At 38.4% G+C, this 24,282-nt stretch overlaps 1 protein-coding gene across 7 annotated transcripts in view; it reads left to right on the top strand.

The window, feature by feature from the left end:
• The window catches only part of INTS4 (integrator complex subunit 4), a 110,982-nt gene that overhangs the window by 31,924 nt on the left and 54,776 nt on the right, over nt 1-24,282 (top strand). For all 7 annotated transcript variants that reach the window (XM_072725990.1, XM_072725991.1, XM_072725989.1 and 4 more), the window contains 4 exons: nt 15,093-15,278; nt 15,943-15,993; nt 19,858-19,946; nt 20,976-21,096. In XM_072725990.1, coding sequence (XP_072582091.1) covers nt 15,093-15,278; nt 15,943-15,993; nt 19,858-19,946; nt 20,976-21,096 — 447 coding nt within the window. The remainder of the gene's footprint in view (nt 1-15,092; nt 15,279-15,942; nt 15,994-19,857; nt 19,947-20,975; nt 21,097-24,282) is intronic.

The raw sequence follows: 24,282 nt of genomic DNA, 5'->3' as shown, positions 1-24,282 counted from the left end.
GGGGACCTGGGATCGAGTCCCACGTATGGCTCCCTGCTTCTGCCTGTGTTTCTGCCTCTCTCTCTCTCTCTCTCTGTGTCTCTCATGAATAAATAAATAAAATCTTAAATTTTTTTTTAAATTTTATTTATTTATGATAGGCACACAGTGAGAGAGAGAGAAGCAGAGACACAGGCAGAGGGAGAAGCAGGCTCCATGCACCGGGAGCCCGACGTGGGATTCGATCCCGAGTCTCCAGGATCGTGCCCTGGGCCAAAGGCAGGCGCTAAACCGCTGCGCCACCCAGGGATCCCAAATAAAATCTTTAAAAAACAACAACAACAACAACAACAAAAACACTTTAGGGGTGCTAGGTGGCTCAGTGGGTTGAGCATCTGTCTTTAGATCAGGTCATGATCTCAAATCCTGGGATCCAGCACCACATCAGGCTCCTGCTCAGTGAGGAGCCTGCTTCTCCCCCTGCCTCTGCTGCTCCCCTGCTTGTGCTTGCTTTTTTTCTCTTTGTCAAATAAATAAATGAAATATTTAGAAAAACAGTTTAAGGGGTGCCTAGGTGGCTCAGTCAGTTAAGCATCTGTCTTTGGCTTAGGTTATGAGCCCAGAGTCCCAGGTTTGACCCTGCATCAGGCTCCCTGCTCCATGAGGAATCTGCTTTTCCCTCTCCATCTGCTCCTCCCCCTGCTCAGGCACTCTCTCTCATTCGCTCACTCTTTGAAATAAACAAAATCTTTTTTTACAAAACCACTTAAGGGGATCCTTGGGTGGCTCAGCCGTTTAGCTCCTGCCCTCAGCCCCAGGGCATGATCCTGGAGTCCCGGGATCCAGTCCCACATCGGACTCCCTGCATGGGGCTTGCTTTTCCCTCTGGCTGGGTCTCTGCCTCTCTCTGTATTTCATGAGTAAATAAATAAAATCTTAAAAAACAAACAAACAAACTTAAACCTGGAGTAGAACAGAACTTCAGCCTGATAAAGGGCGTCTATGAAAAACTGACAGCCGACATACTAATAGTGAAAGATTGGATGTTTTCTTCACGGAAGATCAGGAACAAACCAGCTATGTTCTTGTGTCATGTGTCTATTCTACATTGTACTAGAGGTTCTAGCCAGGACACTTAGGCAAGAAAAAGACATAAAAGGCATCCATCCTGGAAAGGAAGAAGTAAAACTATCCCTATTTGCTTGACCTTATATATAAAAAATCCTAAGGAATCTGTTAAAAAACTATTAGAAGTAATAAAGTTTGGCAAGGTTGCAGGATACAATATCAGTGTTCAAAAAATTCGTTGTATTTTTGTATAGTTGCAGTGAGCCATATGAAAATGAAATTAAGAAAACAATCCATTTATAATAGCATCAAAACTAATAAAATACAAAAAAAACCCAAACCCTAATAAAATACTAAGAAATTTAACAAAAGAAGTATAAAACTTGTACTTGAAAATTATATGGATTTTTAAAGGGAACCAAAAGAGCCATAATTGCCTTGGAAAAAGAACAACACAGTAACAGGTCCACTAGCAGATTTCAGAACTTACTCCTAAGCACCAATAGATAGATGTAAAGATCAGTGAAATAAATTGAGAACCCAAAATTAATCCCATGTGTCTCTGGTCAACTAATTTTTGAAAGGGTATCAATACCATTCAATGGAGAAAGGATAGACTGTTCAACATGTGGTGCTTGGACAACTGGATATCCATCTGCAAAAGAATAAATTTGGAAACTTAACTAATACCATATGTAAAAATTAACTCAAAATGTATCAAAGGCCTAAATATGTCAGCTAAAACTATAAACCTCTTAGAAGAAAACCTAGTTATCGATTTTCATGACCATGAATTTGGCAATAGAATTTAGATAGGACAAAAGCACAAGTAACAAAAAAAATAAATTGGATTTCATCAAAATTGAAGAGTTGTGATTAGAAGGACATTATTAAGAAAGTAAAGAGAGTCCACAGAATGGGAAGAAATATTTGCAAATCATATGTCTAATGTCTAGACTGTATAAAGACCTCGTACAACCTAACAATAAAAAATAATACCAAAAAATGGGCAAAAGATCTTAATAGACATTTCTTCAAAGAAGATATACAAGTAGCCTGTAAACACAAAATAACGCTCAACATCTTCAGTCATTAGGGAAATACAAATCAAAACCACAGTGAGATGCGCTTTCACACCTTTCAGATGGTTATACTAAAAAAGGCTTAAACAGGGACGCCTGGGTGGCTCAGTGGTAGAGCATCTGCCTTTGGCCCAGGGTGTGATCCCGGAGCCCCAGGATTGAGTCCCACATCAGGCTCCCTGCATGGGGCCTGCTTCTCTCTCTTCCTGTGTCTCTGCCCCTCTCTCTCTGTGTCTCTCATGAATAAATATATAAATCTTAAAAAAAAAAATTAAAAAGGCTTAGTGAAAGATTGGATGTTTAACCATATCAAGTTTTGGTGAGATGTGGTATTATTAGAGCTCTCCTCCATTTCTGGTAGAAATGTAAAATGCCTCAGCTGCTTTGGAAAACAGTTTAGCAGTTCCTCAAAAAATAAAGATAGGCTTACTATATGACCCAGCAATTCCACTCATAGGTATCTATCAAGAAAACTGAAGCATACTTAACACAAAATTTGTACATAAATGTTTATAGCAGCAATATTCATAATACTCAAAAGGTGGAAACAACCCAAATGACTTTCTCAACAACTGATGAATGGATAAACAAAATACAATGGGGGATCCCTGGGTGGTGCAGCGGTTTAGCGCCTGCCTTTGGCCCAGGGCGCGATCCTGGAGACCCGGGATCAAATCCCACGTCAGGCTCCCGGTGCATGGAGCCTGCTTCTCCCTCTGTCTGTGTCTCTGCCTCTCTCTCTCTCTTTCTCTGTGTGACTATCATAAATAAATACAAAAAAAAAAAAAATTAAAAAAAAAACAAAATACAATGGAATATTCTTTGACCATAAAAAGAAACAAAATACTGATAAACACTACACCTGGATGAATCTCAAAAACATGTTGAGTTACAAAAAGCTAGTTACAAAAAATGTACATATATGATTCTGTCTATATGAAATTTATGTAACAGATAAATCTACAGAAAATTGATTAATAGGTATTTAGGGCCAGTATAGATAGAGGGATACGTGGTTGGTAGCAAGAGGGCATCTCTTTGAAATGATGAATATGTTGGAAAATTAACTGTGGTGATTGTGCCACATACATAAATATGCCAAATACCATTTGGATTGTATACATTAGCTGGTTGAATTGCATGGTGTGTGAGTTATATTTCCGTAAAGCTGTTATTATAAAGAGTTCACCCCTTAAATTTGAATTGTGGTGACTATTTCAACATTTGTATTGTTTCTTTGGCTGTTGAGAATAATGCTGCTGTGAATAATTGTTTACATGTTTTGGTTTGGAAGTATGTTTTCAGTTCTCTTGGGTATTTATCCTAGGAATAAAATGTTAGGGCCATGTAAGCCTATATTTAACTTTTTCTTAAATTAAAAAAAATTGTAAAATACACATGAACCTTTTTGGGGTTTAAATTTGAATAAATTTTTTTAAATTTAAAAAATAAGCATAACATAAAATTTATCATTGTAGTCATTAAAGGTACAGTTCAGTGGCATTAAGTATATTTTCTTACACTACCATCACCATCATTCATTCACCTATCTCTTCACTTTGCAAAACTGAAACTTTATGAGTTAAACAGTAACTTCCCATTCTCCCCTCACCTGCAGTCCCTAGCAAGATTAGATGCTGGTACCTTTCAGTGAGAAAGAGAATTGTGGGAAAGCATTGGGTTGGGACAAAATTCAAACACTCCAGCAATTTTAAACTTACCCCTCAAATTTTAAAAACAATGTAGGGTCAACTGGGTGCTTTAGTGGGTTGAGTGACTGGCTCTTGATTTCAGCTGAGGTCTTGATATCAGGTTGAGAGTTCAGGCGCTGAATTGGGCTCCATGCTGGGTGTGAAGCCTACTTAAAAAAAAAAAAAAAAGAATTTCCAAATTTCTTCCTGTTTGACTAATAGTAAACATTTTCCCACATTTGCTTTATCATTATCGCTCTGTACACACGTTATTATTTTTTCCTGAACCATGTAACAGTACATTGCAGTCATAATGCCCTTTTCCACTAAAGTAATACTTAAATACTACAGTGTATTTCTGAAGAAGGATACAATTTTGGGGTACTTGGGTGGCTCAGTTAAGCATCCAACTCTTGATTTCACTTCAGGTCATGATCTTAGGGTTGTGAAATTGGGGCCCATGTGCGACTCCGTGCTGGGTGTGGAACCTGCTTAAGATTCTCTCTCTTCAAAAAAAAAAAAAAAAAAGATTCTCTCTCTTCCTTTGCACCTGCCCCATTCCTCCTGCCCCTGCACTCACACAAATTCTCTCTTAAATAAATAAATAAATCTTAAAAAAAAAAAAGATATCATTTCTATAAACACAATGCAATCCTGAAAATCAGGAAATTTACCTTGATACAATACTAGTACTAATCTCAAGCTTTATGCAAATTCTACTGATTGTGCTAGTATTATTGTTTATATAAACTTTTCTGGTTCAGGATCACAGAATGCATTTAGTTTTCATCCCTCTTCTTTAATTTGGAAAGATCTCTCAGCTTATCTTTGTCTTTCATGACCTTGACATTTTTTAAGAATATAGACCTTTTTTTTTTTTTAAAGATTTTATTTATTTATTCATGAGAGACACACACAGAGAGAGAGAGAGAGAGGCACAGACACAGGCAGAGGGAGAAGCAGGCTCCATGCAGGGAGCCCGATGCGGGACTCGATCCCGGGTCTTCAGGATCAGGCCCTGGGCTGAAGGCAGCGCTAAACCACTGAGCCACATGGGCGGCCCTAGACCATTTGTTATAGACTGTCTTTTAATCTGTATTTATCTGTTCAATCTGTATAATCTGTATTTCCTGTTTAGATTTAGATTATGTATTTTGGCAGGAATACCACATAAATAATATTTGTCCTTCTCAGTTTATCATACTATGAGGCATAGATGAGGTGTGACTCATTGATGTTGTTAGCTTTGATACTTGGTTAAGGTGACGATTACCAGTTTTGTTGTAAAGTTAAAATTTTTCCTATGATTAATAAGTGATTTGTGGGAGATACTTTGAGATTATATAGATATCCTCTTCCCCATCAAATTTTTACTCTTTTAGCAACTGTTAATTAACTTTACTGGATCACTTGTTACTCTGGTCTTTGCAGTATCATAATTTTTAAACTCTTATTCCGTATTAGCTGACATCCTACTATAAATAAAGTTCTCTCTCCCTTCCTTCTTTTCCATCTGTCTCTATCATTTTATTCAATATATTATAATCTATTCCTATCATTATTCTTTTTTGAAGTTCAAATTGTTCCTTTAAATGTCTTTCAAATACAGGATATGAATCTGCCATATTTTTAGTTTCACAGTAGGAAGAAAGTCATGCCTTCAAGTACTCTTAACTCTTCAAGGTTTGTCTCATTTTATCCTGTCAGCAGTCCTTTGAGATACACTGTACAGTTAATCCTCATTTGAGAGATGAAAAGATTTGGTTCACAGATTTGGCTAGGAAATTAATATTCTTTTCATATATAGCATCTGTACAACTGAAGCCAGAGATCTTCTGTTTTCCTTCCTTTCTATGAAGATTTTTCCGGGAGAACAAATATTCTTGTCATTTTTTGCGTAATGCTTTCTTAGAGCCTAGTTTTAATCCTTCTTTGTCTGTTTCTACCTTTTAGTCCAGTCTCTGCTTTTTTTCTGTTCTTTTAGTTCTGTGGCATAAGTATAGTAAAACTCTTAAAAGGCAGCAGATAGAACAATATAGCATTTTTACATTTATAAAATTGTACTCAGATATTATGTATGGTTTGTTAGGAGAGCGTATCTTAAAATCATTTGCATACAAATTACACTGAATTTTTGTGCCTAAAAACAATCCATATTGAAACTGAATGAGTCATTATGTTATTTTTGTCTTGTTTAAGGAACTTCATTCTCAGATTTTCTTGATATACTTAACCACTGACTTTTTTTCCCTATAGCAATAGTTTTAAACTGGTTGGTTTAGCTTATTTTTGACATGGATTGCTCTTATTATTGGCGATGTGGTTTGCTTACTCACTCCACTAATATAAAAATGATGTCATTTTAATGGCCTGGGTGTAACACCGAAATAGCATCATCTGCAGAGCAGACGCACTAGGCAGCTATTAGTGATGATGGCATGATGCAAGAAGTGACCTGTATGGGAGGGACATCATAGAACTGTAATTGCTGTCCTGAGGGTGTGATTTAGACTTCCGCCGTCTTTTGGGCTAACATTCAGTTAATAGGCTGGCTATATAGCAGTGTTGCCTGGTTACCGTAATAGGAGCTGGAAGGTTTCAGTGTGTTGTTTGAAAATCAAAGTATTTGTAACAGTGGAAGCAACCTTCAGGGGCTGGTGGTTCAGTCAACAGTTTAGTTAGGAGAAATAATGTTTTTATACTGAAATAGTTAGTTAAAAAAATCCTGCTCTATTAACTGACAGTCATTGTCAGATTCATATTTGAAAGTTTCTCATAATTTCTCAGTTTCACTGTCTTAATTTGATTGATAATTTTGAGTTTTAACTCTATATAAGGCATTGTGAGGACAGGAGTATATGTTTCACATTTTTGCAGCCTAAATAACTTGGAGGCAAAAATTAACTCTGATCTAAAATGTTTGAGTGAACCGTTTTTACAGTAAGAGGTTCTGTTTCTGAGTGTCCCACCCTCAGCACAGTGGCTTTCTCCCAAGGTTTCCTTTGTTCTCTTCTCCAGGTAAGCCTGCCTGCCCACCCCATATCCACATAGGATGTCGCTTCTCCAAGTTTATGTTCCTGCTTAATTTAGCAATCTTCTCTTGGAGCATTCTGCTATGAGCCATTGACAGATGCTTACTACCTTTCATGACGGATTGCCCTGTTGTTAGACAGCCATCACTAGAAGTTCATGCTTCTGTGTTCTAGATAGCAGACCTTTTTCATCCAGGTGCCCACTCTTACCTCTGACTGTTCTCCATTTTCTCTTTTTTTGCCATCACTTGCTCTTCTTTTCCTTACCTGTTCTCCTTCTCTTAAGTAGCTTTTTTTTTTTTTTCTTTTTTAAGTACCTGCTAAGTGCTAGGCACTATGCTAGGCACTTACACTTATGGAATGTCTGTTATGTCCCAGACATCAGCTAGTTTTACATAGCTTACATAGCTTCTTTTTTTGGGGGCGGGGGGCGGTGGTGGAGATAGAGCAAGAGTGCAGGAGCCAGTAGGCTCCACATAGGCTAGATCCCCTAGATCCCACAAGCCTGAGATCATGACCTAAGCTGAAATCAAGATTTGGATTCTTAACCAACTAAGCCACCCAGGCACCCCAATATAGTAATTCTTTTTTTTTTCTTTTTAAGATTTTAAAGTTTATTTGACAGAGAGAGAGAGCACGCATAAGCAGGGGGAGCGGCAGGGAGAGGGAGAAGCAGGCTCTCCTCCTAGCAAGGGCTCCTATGCAGGACTCGATCCTAGGTCCCTGGAATCATGACCTGAGTGGCGACTTAACCAACTGAACCACCCAAGTGCCCCCACCCCAATACAATGATTCTTAAATGAGTTCATTTAGTATACTCACCACAGAACTTCATGGTAGAGGATATTATTCCTATTTTTTACAAAGTAAGGATTTCTGAAAACTTGGGGGTTTGGTGCAGATCACCTAGGTACTATGTGGCAGGGCCAGCAATTAAACCTAGATCTGTCTGACTTCAGTCCCTGCTCATTCAGCTATGCTACTTTGCCTCTCAGACAAGAGATGAAACAATTTGTGGAATCCACTTTGTCTGAAAAGTTTCCCACACTTTCTGGAGGCATTCTCTGAACCTGTTTAGGTGTGGTTCTGTTATTTCTGCCTCTTTCTTTATATGTTCCTAAAAATACACTTATAGATAATATAATTTTTTTTAAAGATTCCATTTATTTTTTTAAAGATTTATTTATTTGAGAGAGAGAGTGCACATGTGCAGGCACATGGTGGGGGCAGGGCAGAGGGAGAGAATCTTTAAGTAGACTCTGCTGATAGGGGAGCCGGGTTTGGGGCTGGATCCCACCACCATGAGATTGTGACCTGAGCCCATACCAAGAGTTGGATGTTTAACTACCTGAGCCACTCAGGTACCCCAAGATTTTGTGGGGCTTGAACTTACAACCCCGAGTTCAAGAGTCGTATGCTCTACTGACTGAGCCAGCCAGGTACCCATATTTTTCAAATGTTTATGAAACAGTATGGTTATTTTATTTTTTCTTGAAAATATTTAAACTGTTAATTTTTTTTTTTAAGTCTCAAACTTTCAGAAAGGTTGCAAGTACGGTAATAGAGAACTTTCTTTTCTTGTGAATTATTTTAGAATAAGTTGCTAATATAGTACCCCATAACTCTTGAATACTTCATTGTGCATTTTCTTTTATTTTTTTTATTTTTTTTTAATTTTTATTTATTTATTTATTTTTGATAGTCACAGAGAGAGAGAGAGGCAGAGACACAGGCAGAGGGAGAAGCAGGCTCCATGCACCGGGAGCCCGATGTGGGATTCGATCCCTGGTCTCCAGGATCGCGCCCTGGGCCAAAGGCAGGCGCCAAACCGCTGCGCCACCCAGGGATCCCTGTGCATTTTCTTTAAAAAAAATTTTTTTTTTACTTATTTGAGAGAGAGAGAGAGAGAGAGGGAGAGAGAGAGAAGGAGCAGGAACCAGGGGGAGGGGCAGAGAGAGAGGGAGAAGCAGACTCCCTGCTGAGCAGGGAGCCCAATGTGGGGCACAATCCTTGTGCTCCAGGATCATGACATGAGCTGAAGGCATATATATGCTTGACTGAGCCACCAAGGTATCCCTGTTTTCTATAAACAAAGATATTTTCTAGCATAACTTCAATATGACCATCAAAATCAGGACAGCATATACTACCATTTGATCCTCAGACCTCACTCAGATTTCACTATTTGTTCCAGTCATGTCTGTTATTGGTAAAGGATCTGGTTCAGAACCATATACTGCATTTTAGTCATGTCTCATTAGTCTTCAATCTGGAGTAATTCCTCAGTCATTACTTGATTCTATGACATTGACATTTTCAAAAATTATAGGATAGGTGTTTTATAGAACCCTTTCTGAATTTGGATTTGTCTGATATTTTCTCATAATTAGATTTAAGTTACCACTTTGGCAAGAGTATTACAGATGTGGGTGCCTGGGTGGCTCAGTTGGTTAAACATCTATCTTCGGCTTATGTCATGATCCTAGGGTGCTGAGATCGAGTCCCTTAGTCTCCCTGCTCAGCAGGGAGTCTACTTCTCCCTCTGCCCCTACACCTGCCCCTGTGCTTATGCTCTCTCTCAAATAAATAAAATCTTAAAAAAAAAAACATGTCATAGATGGGATGCTCTTATTGCATCCTGTCAGGCGCCACACCATTTTGATTTGTCACATTACTAATGATGTTCATGTACATCACTTGGTTAAGATAGTGTCTGTTACATTTCTTCACTGTAAAGTTACTCTTTCCTTTTGAAACCAATAAGTGTTTTGCGGGGTAGCTCTTTGAGACTATGTAAATATTCTGTCACCAAACTTTCAATTTGTTTATATCAGTTACAGATTCCTTGTTCATTCAGTAGATCATAGTCTGTTTCTGTAATATATATTTTTTTAAGATTTATTTATTCATGAGAGACACACAGGGAGAGAGGCAGAGACACAGGCAGAGGGAGAAGCAGGCTCCATGCAAGGAGCCCGACGTGGGACTCGATCCCTGGTCTCCAGGATCACACCCTGGGCTGAAGGCTGTGCTAAACCGCTGAGCCACCCAGGCCGCCCTGTTTCTGTAATTATTTACCCTGATGTTCCAACTTCCGGATTCGAAAAATAACAAAAACCCCCACAAATTTCCTGAATTGGCCAAATACGAGCCCCTTTAAGCTGACTTCTGTGTTCTTTTCATTTCTCTCTATTATTTTTGGAATACTTCCTTCTTTTCTAGTGCAACAAAATAATCCAGGCTCATCTTGTACTTTCTCTACTCCAGCTCTAGAATCAGCTATAATATATTTACTTATCTTTTTAAAAAATTTTTTATTTATTTATGAGAGGCAAGGAGAGAGAGCGCGAGTGGCAGAGACACAGGCAGAGAGAGGCAGGCTCCATGCAGGAGCTTGACGTGGGACTTGATCCCGGGACTCTAGGATCACGCCCTGGGCCAAAGGCAGGCACTCAACCACTGAGCCACCCAGGCGTCCCTATATTTATTTATTTGATACATCTTCCTGTTTGTTCAGTTGTGTGTGTGTATGTGTGTGTGTGTGTGTGTGTGTGTGTGTGTGTGTGTATGTATTATTTATATAGTCTTGGTTAGCCTAGTTAGCTCATCACAAGAATTGGTTATTAATTTAGTGTCAGTTTGTTTATCATGCAGTAATTAGAAACCAGAGTGATTCTTCATACTGGGAGACTAGTGATATTTGGGAGTATCAATATAAATATATTTGAGGAAAACAAGTATTATGGAGCTTTTTAAGTATTTAGGGTGCAAATGTCCAACTCTGAACATAGTGAGCAAAGTTTTCAAAATCATGAAGTTATTTATTTATGCAGCTGAGTAGGGAAATGAACTCTGGACTCAGTGGGTGTCAGGAATGTTTAGTATCAGCTCTTCCACTGTGTATTTTTAGACATATCATTTAATCTTTATTGTTCTGTAAGATAGGGGAGAGAAATGGGTGATTATTCAGGGTACTACCAGAGACTGCTGTGATTTCAAATCCGTGATTTCATTTATAAATAGAAAAGCCTGCAAATTTTTAACTTGAAGGGAATATTAAAGACACTTGTTTTGTATTGACATTTGTATGTGCAGTTATCTTGTAATGAAATCATATGTATACTTTATCTGTGACCATCTACTTTTCTTACTATTTTAGATTATGGTAAAAATAGCTAATAGTCATAGTATGCTTGTAGTGTATCAAGTTGTTGGGTTTTTTTTTTTTACATTTGTATCCCTATTTGAGCCTTAAGATAACTGGGTAAGTTAGCTGAAGTGGCTATTATTATTATTTCTTCTTTAGAGATGAGGAACTGAGTCTCTGAGAGGTGACTTGACGCCTTTTTTTTTTTTAATTTAATTTATTTATTAGTGAGAGAACATGCACATGAGTGGGAAAGAAAGGCAGAGGGAGAGGGAGAAGCAGACTCCCCACTGAGCAGGGCGCCTGAGATCATGACTCAAGTCAAAGGCAGATGCTTAACTGACTGAGTCACCCAGGTGCCCTGGTGACTTGACTCTTCACTAATTTACACATATCATGAGTCAGAGTTGAAATTTGAAGCTGGATGTGTGTGTGTGTGTGTGTGTGTGTGTGTGTGTGTATACATGTGATAACATATATATGATACATATGTATACACATATATATATCACACTATATTATGGAACATTGCAGATTTGCTATTATTTCCAGTTTTTTTTTATTATTATTTTTATTTATGATACAGAGAGAGAGAGAGAGAGGCAGAGACATAGGCAGAGGGAGAAGCAGGCTCCATGCACCGGGAGCCCGACGTGGGATTCGATCCCGGGTCTCCAGGATCGCGCCCTGGGCCAAAGGCAGGCGCCAAACTGCTGCGCCACCCAGGGATCCCTATTATTTCCAGTTTTGAGTGTACATTTGATAATATTTTATACTTTGAAGTCTTTTTCATACATTTACTCCTCTTTTTATTGTTATCTACTCCAGTATTTTTTTTATTTTGCTCTAATATTTTTTTTTGTTTTTTGTTTTTTGTTTTTTGTTTTTTGTTTTTTTTTTTGCTCTAATATTTTAAAGCAATTTGCTGACATCATGCTATTTAAATCATAAATACTTCAGTATATATCTATAACTGATCATTTAAAAAATATAGCCATAATGGAGTTATTAACAATTACTCTTTATCAGCTCATATCTGTTCCTATTAAAATTTCCTTAGTTGCATCACTAGTCATATCTTTTTATAATTGGTTCCAAAAAGACCTGTATATTGCATTTGTATGGTCTCTCTCTTTTTTTTAAAGATTTATTTATTTATGATAGACATAGAGAGAGAGAGAGAGGCAGAGACACAGGAGGAGGGAGAAGCAGGCTCCATGCCGGGAGCCCGACATGGGACTCGATCCCGGGACTCCAGGATCGCGCCCTGGGACAAAGGCAGGCTCCAAACCGCTGAGCCACCCAGGGATCCCCTGTATGGTCTCTTAAATTTCTTTTAGTCAGTAATAGTGCTCCTTCTTGTTTTTGTTTTTTCTTTTTTAAAATTTTATTATTTATCTATTTACTCATGAGAGACACAGAGAGAGAGACAGAGACATAGGCAGAGAGAGAAAGACCCTCAGATCATGACCCAAGCTGAAGACAGATGTTCAACCATTAAGCCAAGGGGCGTCCCTGTTTTTTCTTTAAATGCCATAAATTTATTGAAGAAACCGGGTCATTGGTCTTACAGAATGTTCTACATTCTGGACTTCTTTGATTGCTTTCTTTTGGTGTAATGTCAGTGTTGACAGTGGGGAAATGTCCTACTTACTGTTTCTTTTTTGTCCTTTTGATCTGGGCTCCATTAGTTCTTGATATCCTCCTTGCTTTCTGGTGCAAGGTGTCCCAGGCTCTTACATATTTCTTGCCCTAGTCCTGAAACTAGCCATTTCTCTAAAGAGATCTGTGAACCCAGGTTTTAAAATTTCAAGTCCTGGGGCGCCTGGGTGGCTGTCATTAAGCAGCTGCCTTCAGCTCGGTCATGATCCCACAGTCCTGGGATCTAGCCTAGCATTAGGCTCCCTGCTCAGTGGGGAGTCTCCTTCTCTCTCTCCCTCTGCCACTCCCTCTGCTTGCTATCTCTCTCTCTCTCTGTGTGTGTCAAATAAATAAATAAAATCTTAAAAAAAATAAACTTCAAGTCCCATTCACTTTTCTCTATATCATTGTTTTTGAAACAGCATTGTAGTCCACTGGTGGGTAATGCTATCAGTTTTATGGGCCATGGTTAGTATTTTTTTAAGGATTTTATTTTTAAGTAATCTTTATGTGCAATGTGGGGCTTGAACTTAACAATCCTGAGATCAAGAGTTGCCTGCTTTATTGATTGGACCATCATAATTAGTATTTTTTGAAAATCAAAATAGAATTAAAATACCAGAGTATATCATAAGGTATAAGGGTAAATAATGTTTTGTTAAACTTTCTGTGTATATATTTGTATGTGAATATTATGCTGCAATATAATGGATATTTCTTACAGTGGGTCTAGAAAGTTTAAACGTCAGAGTTCCATGCCATGTTATCATGTACTGTACAACTTCATTTCTCAAAGTATTTTTAGTTCCTATTACTGTATTATGCAAATAGCTTATTTCAGTAGCATTTTACTAGGTATAGCAAAAAATAACTGATATTTTAGTTTAAAATACTGGTGAGAAGAGCTAACATGAAAAGATTGACAGTACTTAAGTGTTAACAAGGATATGGCACAACTAGAACACTGTGCATCACTAGTGGAAGTGTAGATTAGTTAAATTAGTACACCTGCTTTGGAAAACTGTTTGCTATTTGGAATGCCTTCTTAAGCTGAACGTATATACAAGTCCTGTGACTCAGTAATTCCACCCCTAAGTTTATATCCAACAGAAAGCACATTCAAGCTACCACAGTCATGGTGGCATTATTAAGAATAACCAGAAACTGGAAAAAAAACAAATATCTGGGCAGCCCCGGTGGCGCAGCGGTTTGGCGCCGCCTGCAGACTGGGGTGTGATCCTGGAGACCTGGGATCGAGTCCCACATTGGGCTCCCTGCATGGAGCCTGCTTCTCTCTCTGCCTGTGTCTCTGCCTCTCTCTCTGTGTGTGTCTATGAATACATAAATAAAATCTTAAAAAAAGAAAACGAATATCTACCAACAGTGGATTGTGGTATATTCACAAATGGAATAGTATATAGTAATGGAAGTGAATGAACCATTGCTATATGGATGGATCTTACAAATAAAATATTAAGCACGAGAGGCCAGATATGATTTGATTTTGCCAAGTATAGAAACAGGCAAAATCTATGTGTTATAAGTCAAGATAGTGGCTATTTTTGATGGTGGTGGAGTAGTGGGAAGGGGGACCAGGAGGGTTTGTTGGGGTGCTGGTCATATTCTATTTCTTTATCTGGTTGCTTGTTTTATGTTTGTTATTCCTTTTGTGAAAATTCATTGAGCTGTACACTTAAGGTTTTTGCATTTTTCTATATGAATATTAAATGTTTTAAAAATTGAGGGCACGTGGGTGGTTCTGCCGGTTAAGCGTCTGCCTTAGCTCAGGCCTGGAGTCCTGCGATCCAGCCCCATATCAGGCTCCCTGCTCTGTGGAGATCTTCGTTTTCCTTCTCCCTCTACCTGCCCCTCACCCTGCTTGTGCTCTCTCTCATTCTCTCTGTCACGTAAATAAATAAAATCTTTTTTAAAAAGGTTTAAAACTTTATAAATTTTTTGTTTTTAGATTTGCTAGATTATAAAATTCAATTTAAGGGCCATTTTGGGATGCCTGGGTGGCTCAGTGGTTGAGCGTCTGCCTTTGACTCAGGGCATGATCTCAGAGTCCCTGGATCGAGTCCCATATCAGGCTCCCCAGAGGGAGCCTGCTTCTCCCTCTGCCTATGTCTCTGCCTCTCTCTCTGTGTCTCTCATGAATGGATGAATAAAAATCTTTTTAAAAAGGGGGAGGGTCATTTTTAAAGTACCTTCTCTTAATAAGGCAAAGGGCTAGCTGTTGGGAATGTGGTGATAAACAAGTGGAGATCTTACTTTTTTTAAGGATTCGTGTTTTGGAAGACACATGGTCAAGTAACATGATCCTAGAGAGACTATGGTAAGAATGTGGTGTTTGAAGTCATTCCTAAATTGATTCAATGCTTTTGCTTCTGGTTTTTAATTTAATTTAAGCTATCTTAATCATGGCCTTTTGTTCTCTCCTTCCTTTTTATAGCACCTCACAGATACCTCTCATGGTGTAAGGAATAAGTGCCTGCAATTACTTGGCAATCTTGGCTCTTTGGAGAAAAGTGTCACAAAAGATGGAGAAGGCCTAGCTGTCAGAGATGTCCAGAAGATTATAGGGGATTACTTCAGTGACCAAGACCCACGTGTCAGAACAGCAGCTATAAAAGCCATGGTAAGCATGATAATGGAAACTAAATGGTGACAGTTTCTATTTGTTTCATTCATTATTTTAAGTCCATGGCCAATGTTAGCTTGGATGCTTTCTAAACCACTCCAGGATATACCTTATGCATGTTTTGAGGAATGTGATTAATGGCATCACAGAACTCAAAGGCACACATTCTTTGTATAGCAGGTGTGCTTTTCTTTGGGCCTCTGTGGTTGCTTTTACCCATATTTCTGAAACATGGAGGGTACAACTTACACCTGTTTTATTTATTTATTTATTTATTTATTATTATTATTATTATTATTATTATTATTATTATTATTATTTTACACCTGTTTTAATACCAAGTCACATCCCTCCTCCAAGTCCCTGGAAGGGGAGGTGCTTTTTAGGAGGAGGTGGTGGTAACCATTTCTTCTTCAGCCTTCTTATCATTATTGAATATTTTTCTAGTATCTCCTGGGATAGTTGGATTAGATTTATTAAATCTCCTAGTGTTTCTATTAAGAAATCTTTGACCAGATTTCTTATTTATATAGCACTAATTTTGGGTAATAGGAACTGGTAATTTGATATAATGAGGGAGAATATATGAGATTGGGAGGGAGATACTGGAAATGTTGATCTTTTTTTCTCCAAATACTTAAACTATATTTTTATTATCTAGTTGCAGCTTCATGAAAGAGGACTGAAATTACACCAAGCAATTTATAATCAGGTACTTTAAATGAGTACGATCTGGAAGGGGAGGAGTGATAATGAAACTGGGAGAGTAGTGTACTAGTTGTCAGAATTTGAACACATAGAGCAGCAACTGGCAGCATTAATTGGGATGAATGTGAAGTTGTGTCCAATATGTATGTTTTAATAAGAGGGTAGAGGATATATAATTGAATAACACTAATATATGTAAAAAGAACTTTTAAAAGGATTTAAGTAGCTCAGTATGAATACACAAAGAGGAATATAGTGTTCAGAATAAGTGGTGGTCTCACTGCTCTCTGGTTGAGCCAAACATGAAGTCAGTTCTGGGCTCCATGCTTGACATACTAGAGTATTTCTGGAGGAGAATAACAAGACCATGGGATCATATGAAAAAATATTTATAATAGTTGGTAAAGAAAGGGACAAAGAAGTTGTAGTATCCCTAGGAGAAATTGATTGGCTGCCTAAAGAAAAGGCGTTACAAGGCGGTATTTCTCTTGTAGAATAATTGAATGCCTCTAGGGACAAGCAGTCTAAATCTATGTCAGAAACCTTTTTTTTTTTTTTTAAGATTTTATTTATTTATTCATGAGAGAGGCAGAGACACAGGCAGAGGGAGGAGCAGGCTCCATGCAGGGAACCCGACATGGGACTTGATCCCGGGTCTCCAGGATCACACCCTAGGCCAAAGGCAGTGCTAAACCTCTGAGCCACCCGGGCTGCCCAGAAACCAGATTTTGTACCAATAATGGTTTTATCTTTCAGAGGAAGATAGCAGTTAAACCCCTGTGACCGGTGTGTAAACCAAGTTTATTCTTTTACAAAATGAAATAGAATGGTTATGTTGGTGTGACCAGCACCTTCTCTCCCTATAGGAAGACTCTGTGGGAAGCCAAATAATTAAAGGAAACTTAGAGAGTAAGGACTCAGAAGTTAGGGGGATCCCTGGGTGGCTCAGCGGTTTAGCACTTGCCTTTGGCCCAGGGCGTGATCCTGGAGTCCCGGATTGAGTCCCACATTGGACTTCCTGCTTGGAGCCTGCTTCTCCCTCAGCCTGTGTCTCTGCCTTTCTCTCTCTCTCTCTCTCTCTCTCTCTCTCTGTGTGTCTCTCATGAATAAATAAATAAAATCTTAAAAAAAAAAAGGACTCATAAGTTAGATGATTTAGATATTTAATGGCATAAGACCATGCCAGTTAACTAGGCAAACAATGACAAGGGCCTCAAGGGAGTGAGGATTGACTATTTGGAGTATTTGAGATATAAAGTTGAATTACATACTATACCAGTTTGGGTTATGTGAGTTTGAAGAGCTGATAGAACACCTGTGAGGAAAATTCCAGGCTGTAGGTAGTTGTGACGGTCTGGAGCTCAGAAGAATTCAGAGCTGGAGGTGGGTAATTGAAGCCATCCCCATCTAGGGGGCATGTAGGTACCTAGGAAGAGTAAGAAGATTTGAAAGAGACCAAGCAGGGAAGCCATGGGTAATGTCCAATGTTTAAGAGGTAGACAGAAGAGAGTTACTGAGGAGCAGCCAGATGGAGGAGGAAAAATATATTCAAGAAAAGGCAGGCGAGGGGATCCCTGGGTGGCGCAGCGGTTTGGCGCCTGCCTTTGGCCCAGGGCGCAGTCCTGGAGACCCGGGATCGAATCCCACGTCGGGCTCCCGGTGCATGGAGCCTGCTTCTCCCTCTGCCTGTGTCTCTGCCTCTCTCTATCTCTCTGTGACTATCATAAATAAATAAAAATTAAAAAAAAAAAAAAAAAAAAAGAAAAGGCAGGCGAGAGTTCTCATAGTTGACAATGTCAAGTATGCTAAAAAGTCAGCTGGAGTAGTACCGAAATCTACCCATTGGACTTAGCAACAAGACAGCTATTAGTGAGTTTGAAGAGAGCAATATTAGTAAGAGTCTATTAGGGTCAATTGAGGTGAGGCAGTTCAACAGTGATTACTGACTATACTTTAAAGAAACTTGGCTGGGGCACCTGGCTGGCTCAGTCAGAGGAGCATGTGAATCTTGACCTTGGGGTTGTGGGTTTGAGCCCCACATTAGGTGTAGAGATTAAATAAATAAGTAAACTTAAAAAAAAAAAAAAAAACCTTGGCTATAATAGGTTGGCAGGATGGAAGACTGTAGAAAGGGTCAGGCTAAAGGGAGAGCTTTTTGTATTTTAAAGATAGCTGCTACCTATGTCTATGTGTTGAGGAGAGAACCAGTGTTTGGGGAGAAACTGATGATGGAAGAGACAAATGGAGATAAATGGTGGAGTAAGTTCCTTGAGGCAGAAAATCAGATTCATGAGCCGATTCATCCAACAATTATTAATGCTTGTTGTACAACACTGAGCCTGTTGGATAAGATCTATGCCCATCACATTCTCTCCCGTGAGACAGGCAATTAACAAATAAACACCATAATTATAGCGTGTGAATGGTGCGGTAAATAAATAGTGTACTATAATAGAAAATCAGAAATAGGACTTATTTTGGAGGATGGTAAGGAAGGGTCTGTTCGAGGTGATGGGATCCATAGCAAAAGTACAGGGATTAGGAATTAGAATACTTTTTTCTCAGACATTGAATAATGTATGGAAGAATACAGGTATAAATGAATTTATAACTGTTATGGAATAGTTGGGACAGTTTGTGCCTGAGAACTTTGATTTTTCTCAGATAAACACGTAGCCTTATGGTGGGAAGTGGGATAGAGGACTGGTGGAGGGGGTTAAGACAAGCTCCCTTGGGAAATGGAAGCAGAAAGCAGGGGTGTAAAAGATATCAGTAGGGCCAATAAAGTTCGAGCTGATGAGCCACCAGTCCCTTAGAGAGGATAGTCTTTGCCAGTGCTTTGCTGCCCTTGTGAGCAGTAGAGGTGTTGGGTTTGTAGCGCAGCTGTAGCAGAAGTCTTGAGGGGGTTGTAAATGGTGAACGCTGACAATGCTGTTGGGACTGAAGTAATGGAAGGGTATGGAGCAAGGAGAAGAGGGTTCATTTGAAGAAAAACCATGGGATTAAAGCAGTGGTTCTCAACCAGGATGGTTTTACTCTCTAGGGCATATTTGGCAGTGGAGAGATATTTTGGGCTTTTGCTGGAGAGAAGGAGAGGGTAGAGGCCAGGGATGCTGCTAAACATGTTAACGATGTAGAGGACAGCTTCTCACAACAAAGAATTGTGCAGTCCAAAACGTCAGTACTACTGAGGTTGAGAACCCTCGTTAAACGGATAGGTAGGATAAGTGGGACTGAAGAGCAAATGTGATGGATTAATTCGTTGAAATGGAAGAGTTGATAGAGTAACATGTTATGATTAGAGCATAGAATATAGAATTGTTAAATTCAAGAAATGACGTAGTTCTGGGTGTTGTTGAAGTCCAGGGTGTTGCCGTGTTGGTGGAGTAGGGATATTCCATTTCAGACCAAAGTAGAGCAGAAAAATCTGGCCTCTTCTGGCAGCTTAACGTTAAAATTATACATTTATTTAGATGCTTGAGTTTTCAGATTGTCAGTCAGAAATTTATGCTTTGATTTTACAAAAAGGGAAAAAATACCCATATTTGGTGTTTGAGACTGTGAGAGCAGCATTGTGGGCTCCCAGCAGACTTTACTGGGATTGATGCTATTCTAGATGGCTTTTGTGCTGTCTTTCAATCTGTGGTTCTGCCTTCAGACTTGGGGTGGGAGTCAGAACACAGAACATAGCCAGAATGGCTGACAGAGGCCAAGAATTCTTTGTTGGCAAGGGTTCAAGAAATTAAAACTACCCACAAGTATTTTGATTGGCATCCTTATCCAGCCACCCTGTCTTCATTTTGAAAATAGTTTGAACATCACCTGGGAGGACACAGAACTAACAGCCGTTTGGAATTCTTGTTTGCAGGCCTGTAAATTGTTGTCTGATGACTATGAACAAGTGCGCAGTGCTGCAGTCCAACTTATCTGGGTTGTCAGTCAGCTCTATCCTGAAAGGTCAGTGTGGGTGTAAGCCAGCTTTTGTTCATTGCTAAGCCATTCTTCTTCCATCATGTAAAAAACCCTCCTCCAGAAAAGGAATGTTGGTTAGATTTTTAGAAAGCATTGTGGAATGGGGGAAAATACAGATCCTGATAATCAGGATGCTTGGTCTTTGTTTTTCACATCTGCTGTGAACTTTCAGTGTACTCTGAGAAAGATACTTCCCCTCTGGGTCCCAGCCTCCTCATCTATAAATGAAGAGATTGGACTGTCTTTCTCAAGTACTATCTAGCACTGTCCTCACCTTTTTTTTAATCTTTAAGATTGTTTGGGGCCTATTTTAGTGAATACAAATGCCAGATAAAGACACTAGGTGAGTTTGAGAATAATGATCCTTATGTAGTGCTTGCCTCATTAAAAATGTTTTCATAGTAATTAAATGATTCTCACAATGATTCTTCGAAGTAGAGACAAATATTATTATTCTGTTTTATAGAAGAGTTCCTTCTATAAGAAAGTGTTTTTTCTCTTCATTAAACTGCCTGCTAAAATTGGAAAACCAGAATGAGTTAGTAACCTATAAATTCTCCCCCAAAAAAGAAAAAAAAAATAAAAGACTAATTGGAAATTGCCCCTTCTAGGACCAGATTTGCAAGTATGTTTTATATTGATTTATTTTATGGTTTACTGTTATTGACAGCAATGCAATTTTAGGAGAAAATAAACTTAAAGATATAAAATATTCTGTGGTAGCTAGTTTTTGGTATCTTTGTAAATCTTTGAACCTTTGGTGGGTTAAACACTTATTCAAGACATTGAAAATTTGCGGTGTAACGAAAAGTGTTATTTCATACTCCTAGGATGATTTCTTTACTCTGAAATGTATTCAATCGCTCTAACATTTGAATTACTCAATTGTCATTGTGTGTGTGTGTGTGTGTGTGTGTGTGTGCGTGCAAATTTTCATTGGCTATTCTCAGTTTATTGAACTTGCAGCTTTAGGCTCATGTTTTGTTATTTGTGGGTTTTTTTCTTTTAATTTAGCATTGTCCCCATTCCTTCTTCTAATGAAGAAATTCGCTTAGTTGATGATGCATTTGGAAAAATTTGTCACATGGTCAGTGATGGCTCCTGGGTGGTTCGAGTTCAGGCTGCAAAACTATTGGTAAGTTATACTTTCTTTCATGAACATGTTGCCTGTTACACTTGTACAAATATTTTGAGAAACTACAGATAGGGACAGGTATAACCCACTTTTAGAAACCCTAGTATTTCTAAAAATAAAAGAAATGGTTCATTTTCCTATGAAGTAGTCTTTTGAATTAGAATTTTAAAGATAATCATACTTAACCTTGTTAGCATATGAGACAGCCAAGGCCTAAAGAAAATGGAGAATAATAATAAAAATAGTTGCTTTACTAAGCATCTGTTATGGCCTAGATCGTTTGCTCTCAGGCCATTTTCATTATCTCATTTACTCTTCATAGTAACCAGCAAGATAATTGATGTTACTCCTATTTTCTGGGTGAGAAAGCTGAGGCTCTGAGACGTTAAGTAAATTACACAACCTATACAGATACAAAGTTGTAGAATGCATTTCAGGTCCTAATCTCCTGACTTTTAGCCTGATACTATTTTGCCTTTGGTAACTCATGGTACCTTTGTAAAAAAACAAACCAAAACAAACTTTTCAGAGATAGAACTATCTTACGGAAGAAGAAGTGTTGGTGTATTATTACTCACCATATTCTTTAACTGTGTTATCTTGGAGATGTTAGTTGATCTTAGTCTGTTTCCTCATCTGTTAAGTGGATTATAATATTCTCTCATGTTTACCTCATAGACTTGTCATGATTCCCAAATGTGATACTTTCTATGGAAATATTTATAAATTGTAAAATACTATACTGAGCATGGGGTTTTGGGAGTGGTTATAGTATGTATATATATTATAAAAATGCATGTAAATGTCAGAGTGAGAAAATCTGAAATTCTTTTTTGGATACTTACTTCCCTTTTGATGGCCCTCATCTCTACCAGTCTACAATCTTGGTAGATTGTTGGCTAAATACTTTGGACCCAATTGTGTGGACTCGGATCCAGTGATAGCCCTATTCTTAAGACCAGTATTTATGGGGTAACTGCTGAAACTTGTGTGAAGCATTTTCATAGAATAATAAGGAATTTGGTTGGTTTCAGTATTTCCTGCTTATAGATCATGTTGTTTGTCCATGATAAAATACAGAGTTAAGCCAGTTGTTACTGATTTTAGTTTTGAATTCACATTTTAAAGCTTTGTTTTGGTTGGTGAATATTTTAAAATTCAGAATAAATCAGTCATTATCAAATTCTTTCATTCAACATTTATCAAGCATCTGTAATGTGTGTCTATGTGTGAGGGGGATGTTTTAGAGAGATAGTTCAGTGATACCTCTTCCTCTGAGTAGGCAGTTTAGAAGAGTAATCCTTAAGGCAGGGTCATTCATGTTTCATTTTTGAATCCCACAGGATCTGAGATTTATCTATGTGAAGCTGTATGAATAATGAATTACAGAGGTGAATTAAAAGGGTTTACACTTACATGACTCTGACTTGAGTCCGGTGCTTTATGTTTTAATTTCAATGATTTCAGATCCAAGCTATATAAGTAATTAGGTCTGTACTTCAAAAGTAATTAACCGTCTAGTCTTACTGATAATAATCATTGTTATTATTGATAGTCCCTAGCCTACTAAGCTAGGCATTTTTAGTAATATGCACATATATATACATATATACTCTCATAAACACTTAGTTTTTGTGGATAATTTTGAATTCTTTCAAACTCTTGGAGGTAGGTATTCTGTTTGTTTTATAAGTAACAAAATAAGGTTTAGAAAAGTGATGTAACTTATCAAAGACTACATAGATAGTAAATGACACTTTATGATCTGAAATCCATGTTGAATCTCTTCCTTGTGATGACCCAGTTACACATTGAGAACTGTGGTTGTACAGTTAATGTCCTACTGTGTAAGCAAAGAGGTAAACTACTCCAACACTTGAGTAGACAAAACTGTCATCAGGTATAGTTTTCAAACCACATGTTCAGGAAGTCAGCAACATTGAGCATAATCTCTGTCTTCAAAAGAGTTGATAGGTCTGGTAGGTTGACATAAGCAGTCAGCTGGAACACCTGTTATTCCTAGGAAAGAGCTCTTAACATATGATAAAAGGCTTCATGGAGGAGGTGAATTCTGAACTGAGTTTTGAAGGATAAATATGAGTTAACTAGGTAAATAGCTAGGTAAATAAGTAGGGAAGGAGAAAATATAAGCAGAGGTACAGACGGAGTACACTTACATTGCATACTAATATTACACTAACTACAATATCATACTAAAGTACAAGCAGTTTAATACTTATTGGCTTGGGGAGGTGGATAATGTTAAATGTGGGGGATGTGCAACAAGATAAAGCTCGGGAGGAAAGCAGAAGCCAGATTCTTTAAGAACTTAAATGAAGGGGTGTTGGGTGGCTCAGTTGGTTAAGCATCTGCCTTTGAGGTCATGATCTCAGGGTCCTGGGATCGAGCCCCACATCAGGCTCTTTGGGGAACCTACTTCTCCCTCTCCCTCTGCCTCTCCCCCTGCTTGTGCACACATACACTCTCTCACTTTCTCTCACTAAAATAAGTAAATAAAATCTTAAAAAAAAGAACTGAAATGAAATGATACTGATACTGGTTTAGGTTTAAGTCCATCTTGCACAAAAAATAGTACCCATTTTCCTTGGCTTCTAGCAGGATGAAAACTTTCAGATGTAGACTGTTTCAGAAAATTCAAAACCACGTGAAAGGTTGGTTTTCAGTTATCCATTACTCCTACTGAGGCAAAGAAAGTTGATTGCTGGGACACCTGTGTGGCTCAGTGGTGAGCATCTGCCTTTGGCTCGGGGCATGATCCCAGAATCCTGGGATCAAGTCCTGCATCAGGCTCCCTGCAGGGAGTCTGCTTCTCCCTCTCCCTATGTTTCTGCCTCTCTCTGTGCATGTCTCTCATGAATAAATAAATAAAATCTTCCAAAAAAAATTTGATTGCCAAGTATGCAGCTCCATGGAACAATTCAGAATATAGCATTACTGTGAAATGAATCATGGTAATTGGTGTTCTATCTAGAATGTAGTCCTTAGTTCAGTGATTTCTTCTTGTTTAATTTCTCCTATTCAAGTAAGGGTTAAACCTTTTTATAAGACTCCAGAAGTGTCTGACCTTAAAAAATGATAATATTTTCAGACAGATCATAGGTTGTTATGTCCATAGCCATAGGGCTACTTTCCCAGGGCAAATGCAGATGTCTTAGTGGCAGTTTT

The sequence above is a fragment of the Vulpes vulpes genome, chromosome 11 (assembly GCF_048418805.1).
Source record: "Vulpes vulpes isolate BD-2025 chromosome 11, VulVul3, whole genome shotgun sequence".
Classification (NCBI taxonomy): Eukaryota; Metazoa; Chordata; class Mammalia; order Carnivora; family Canidae; genus Vulpes; species Vulpes vulpes.
This window is presented reverse-complemented; position numbering and strand designations above follow the sequence as displayed.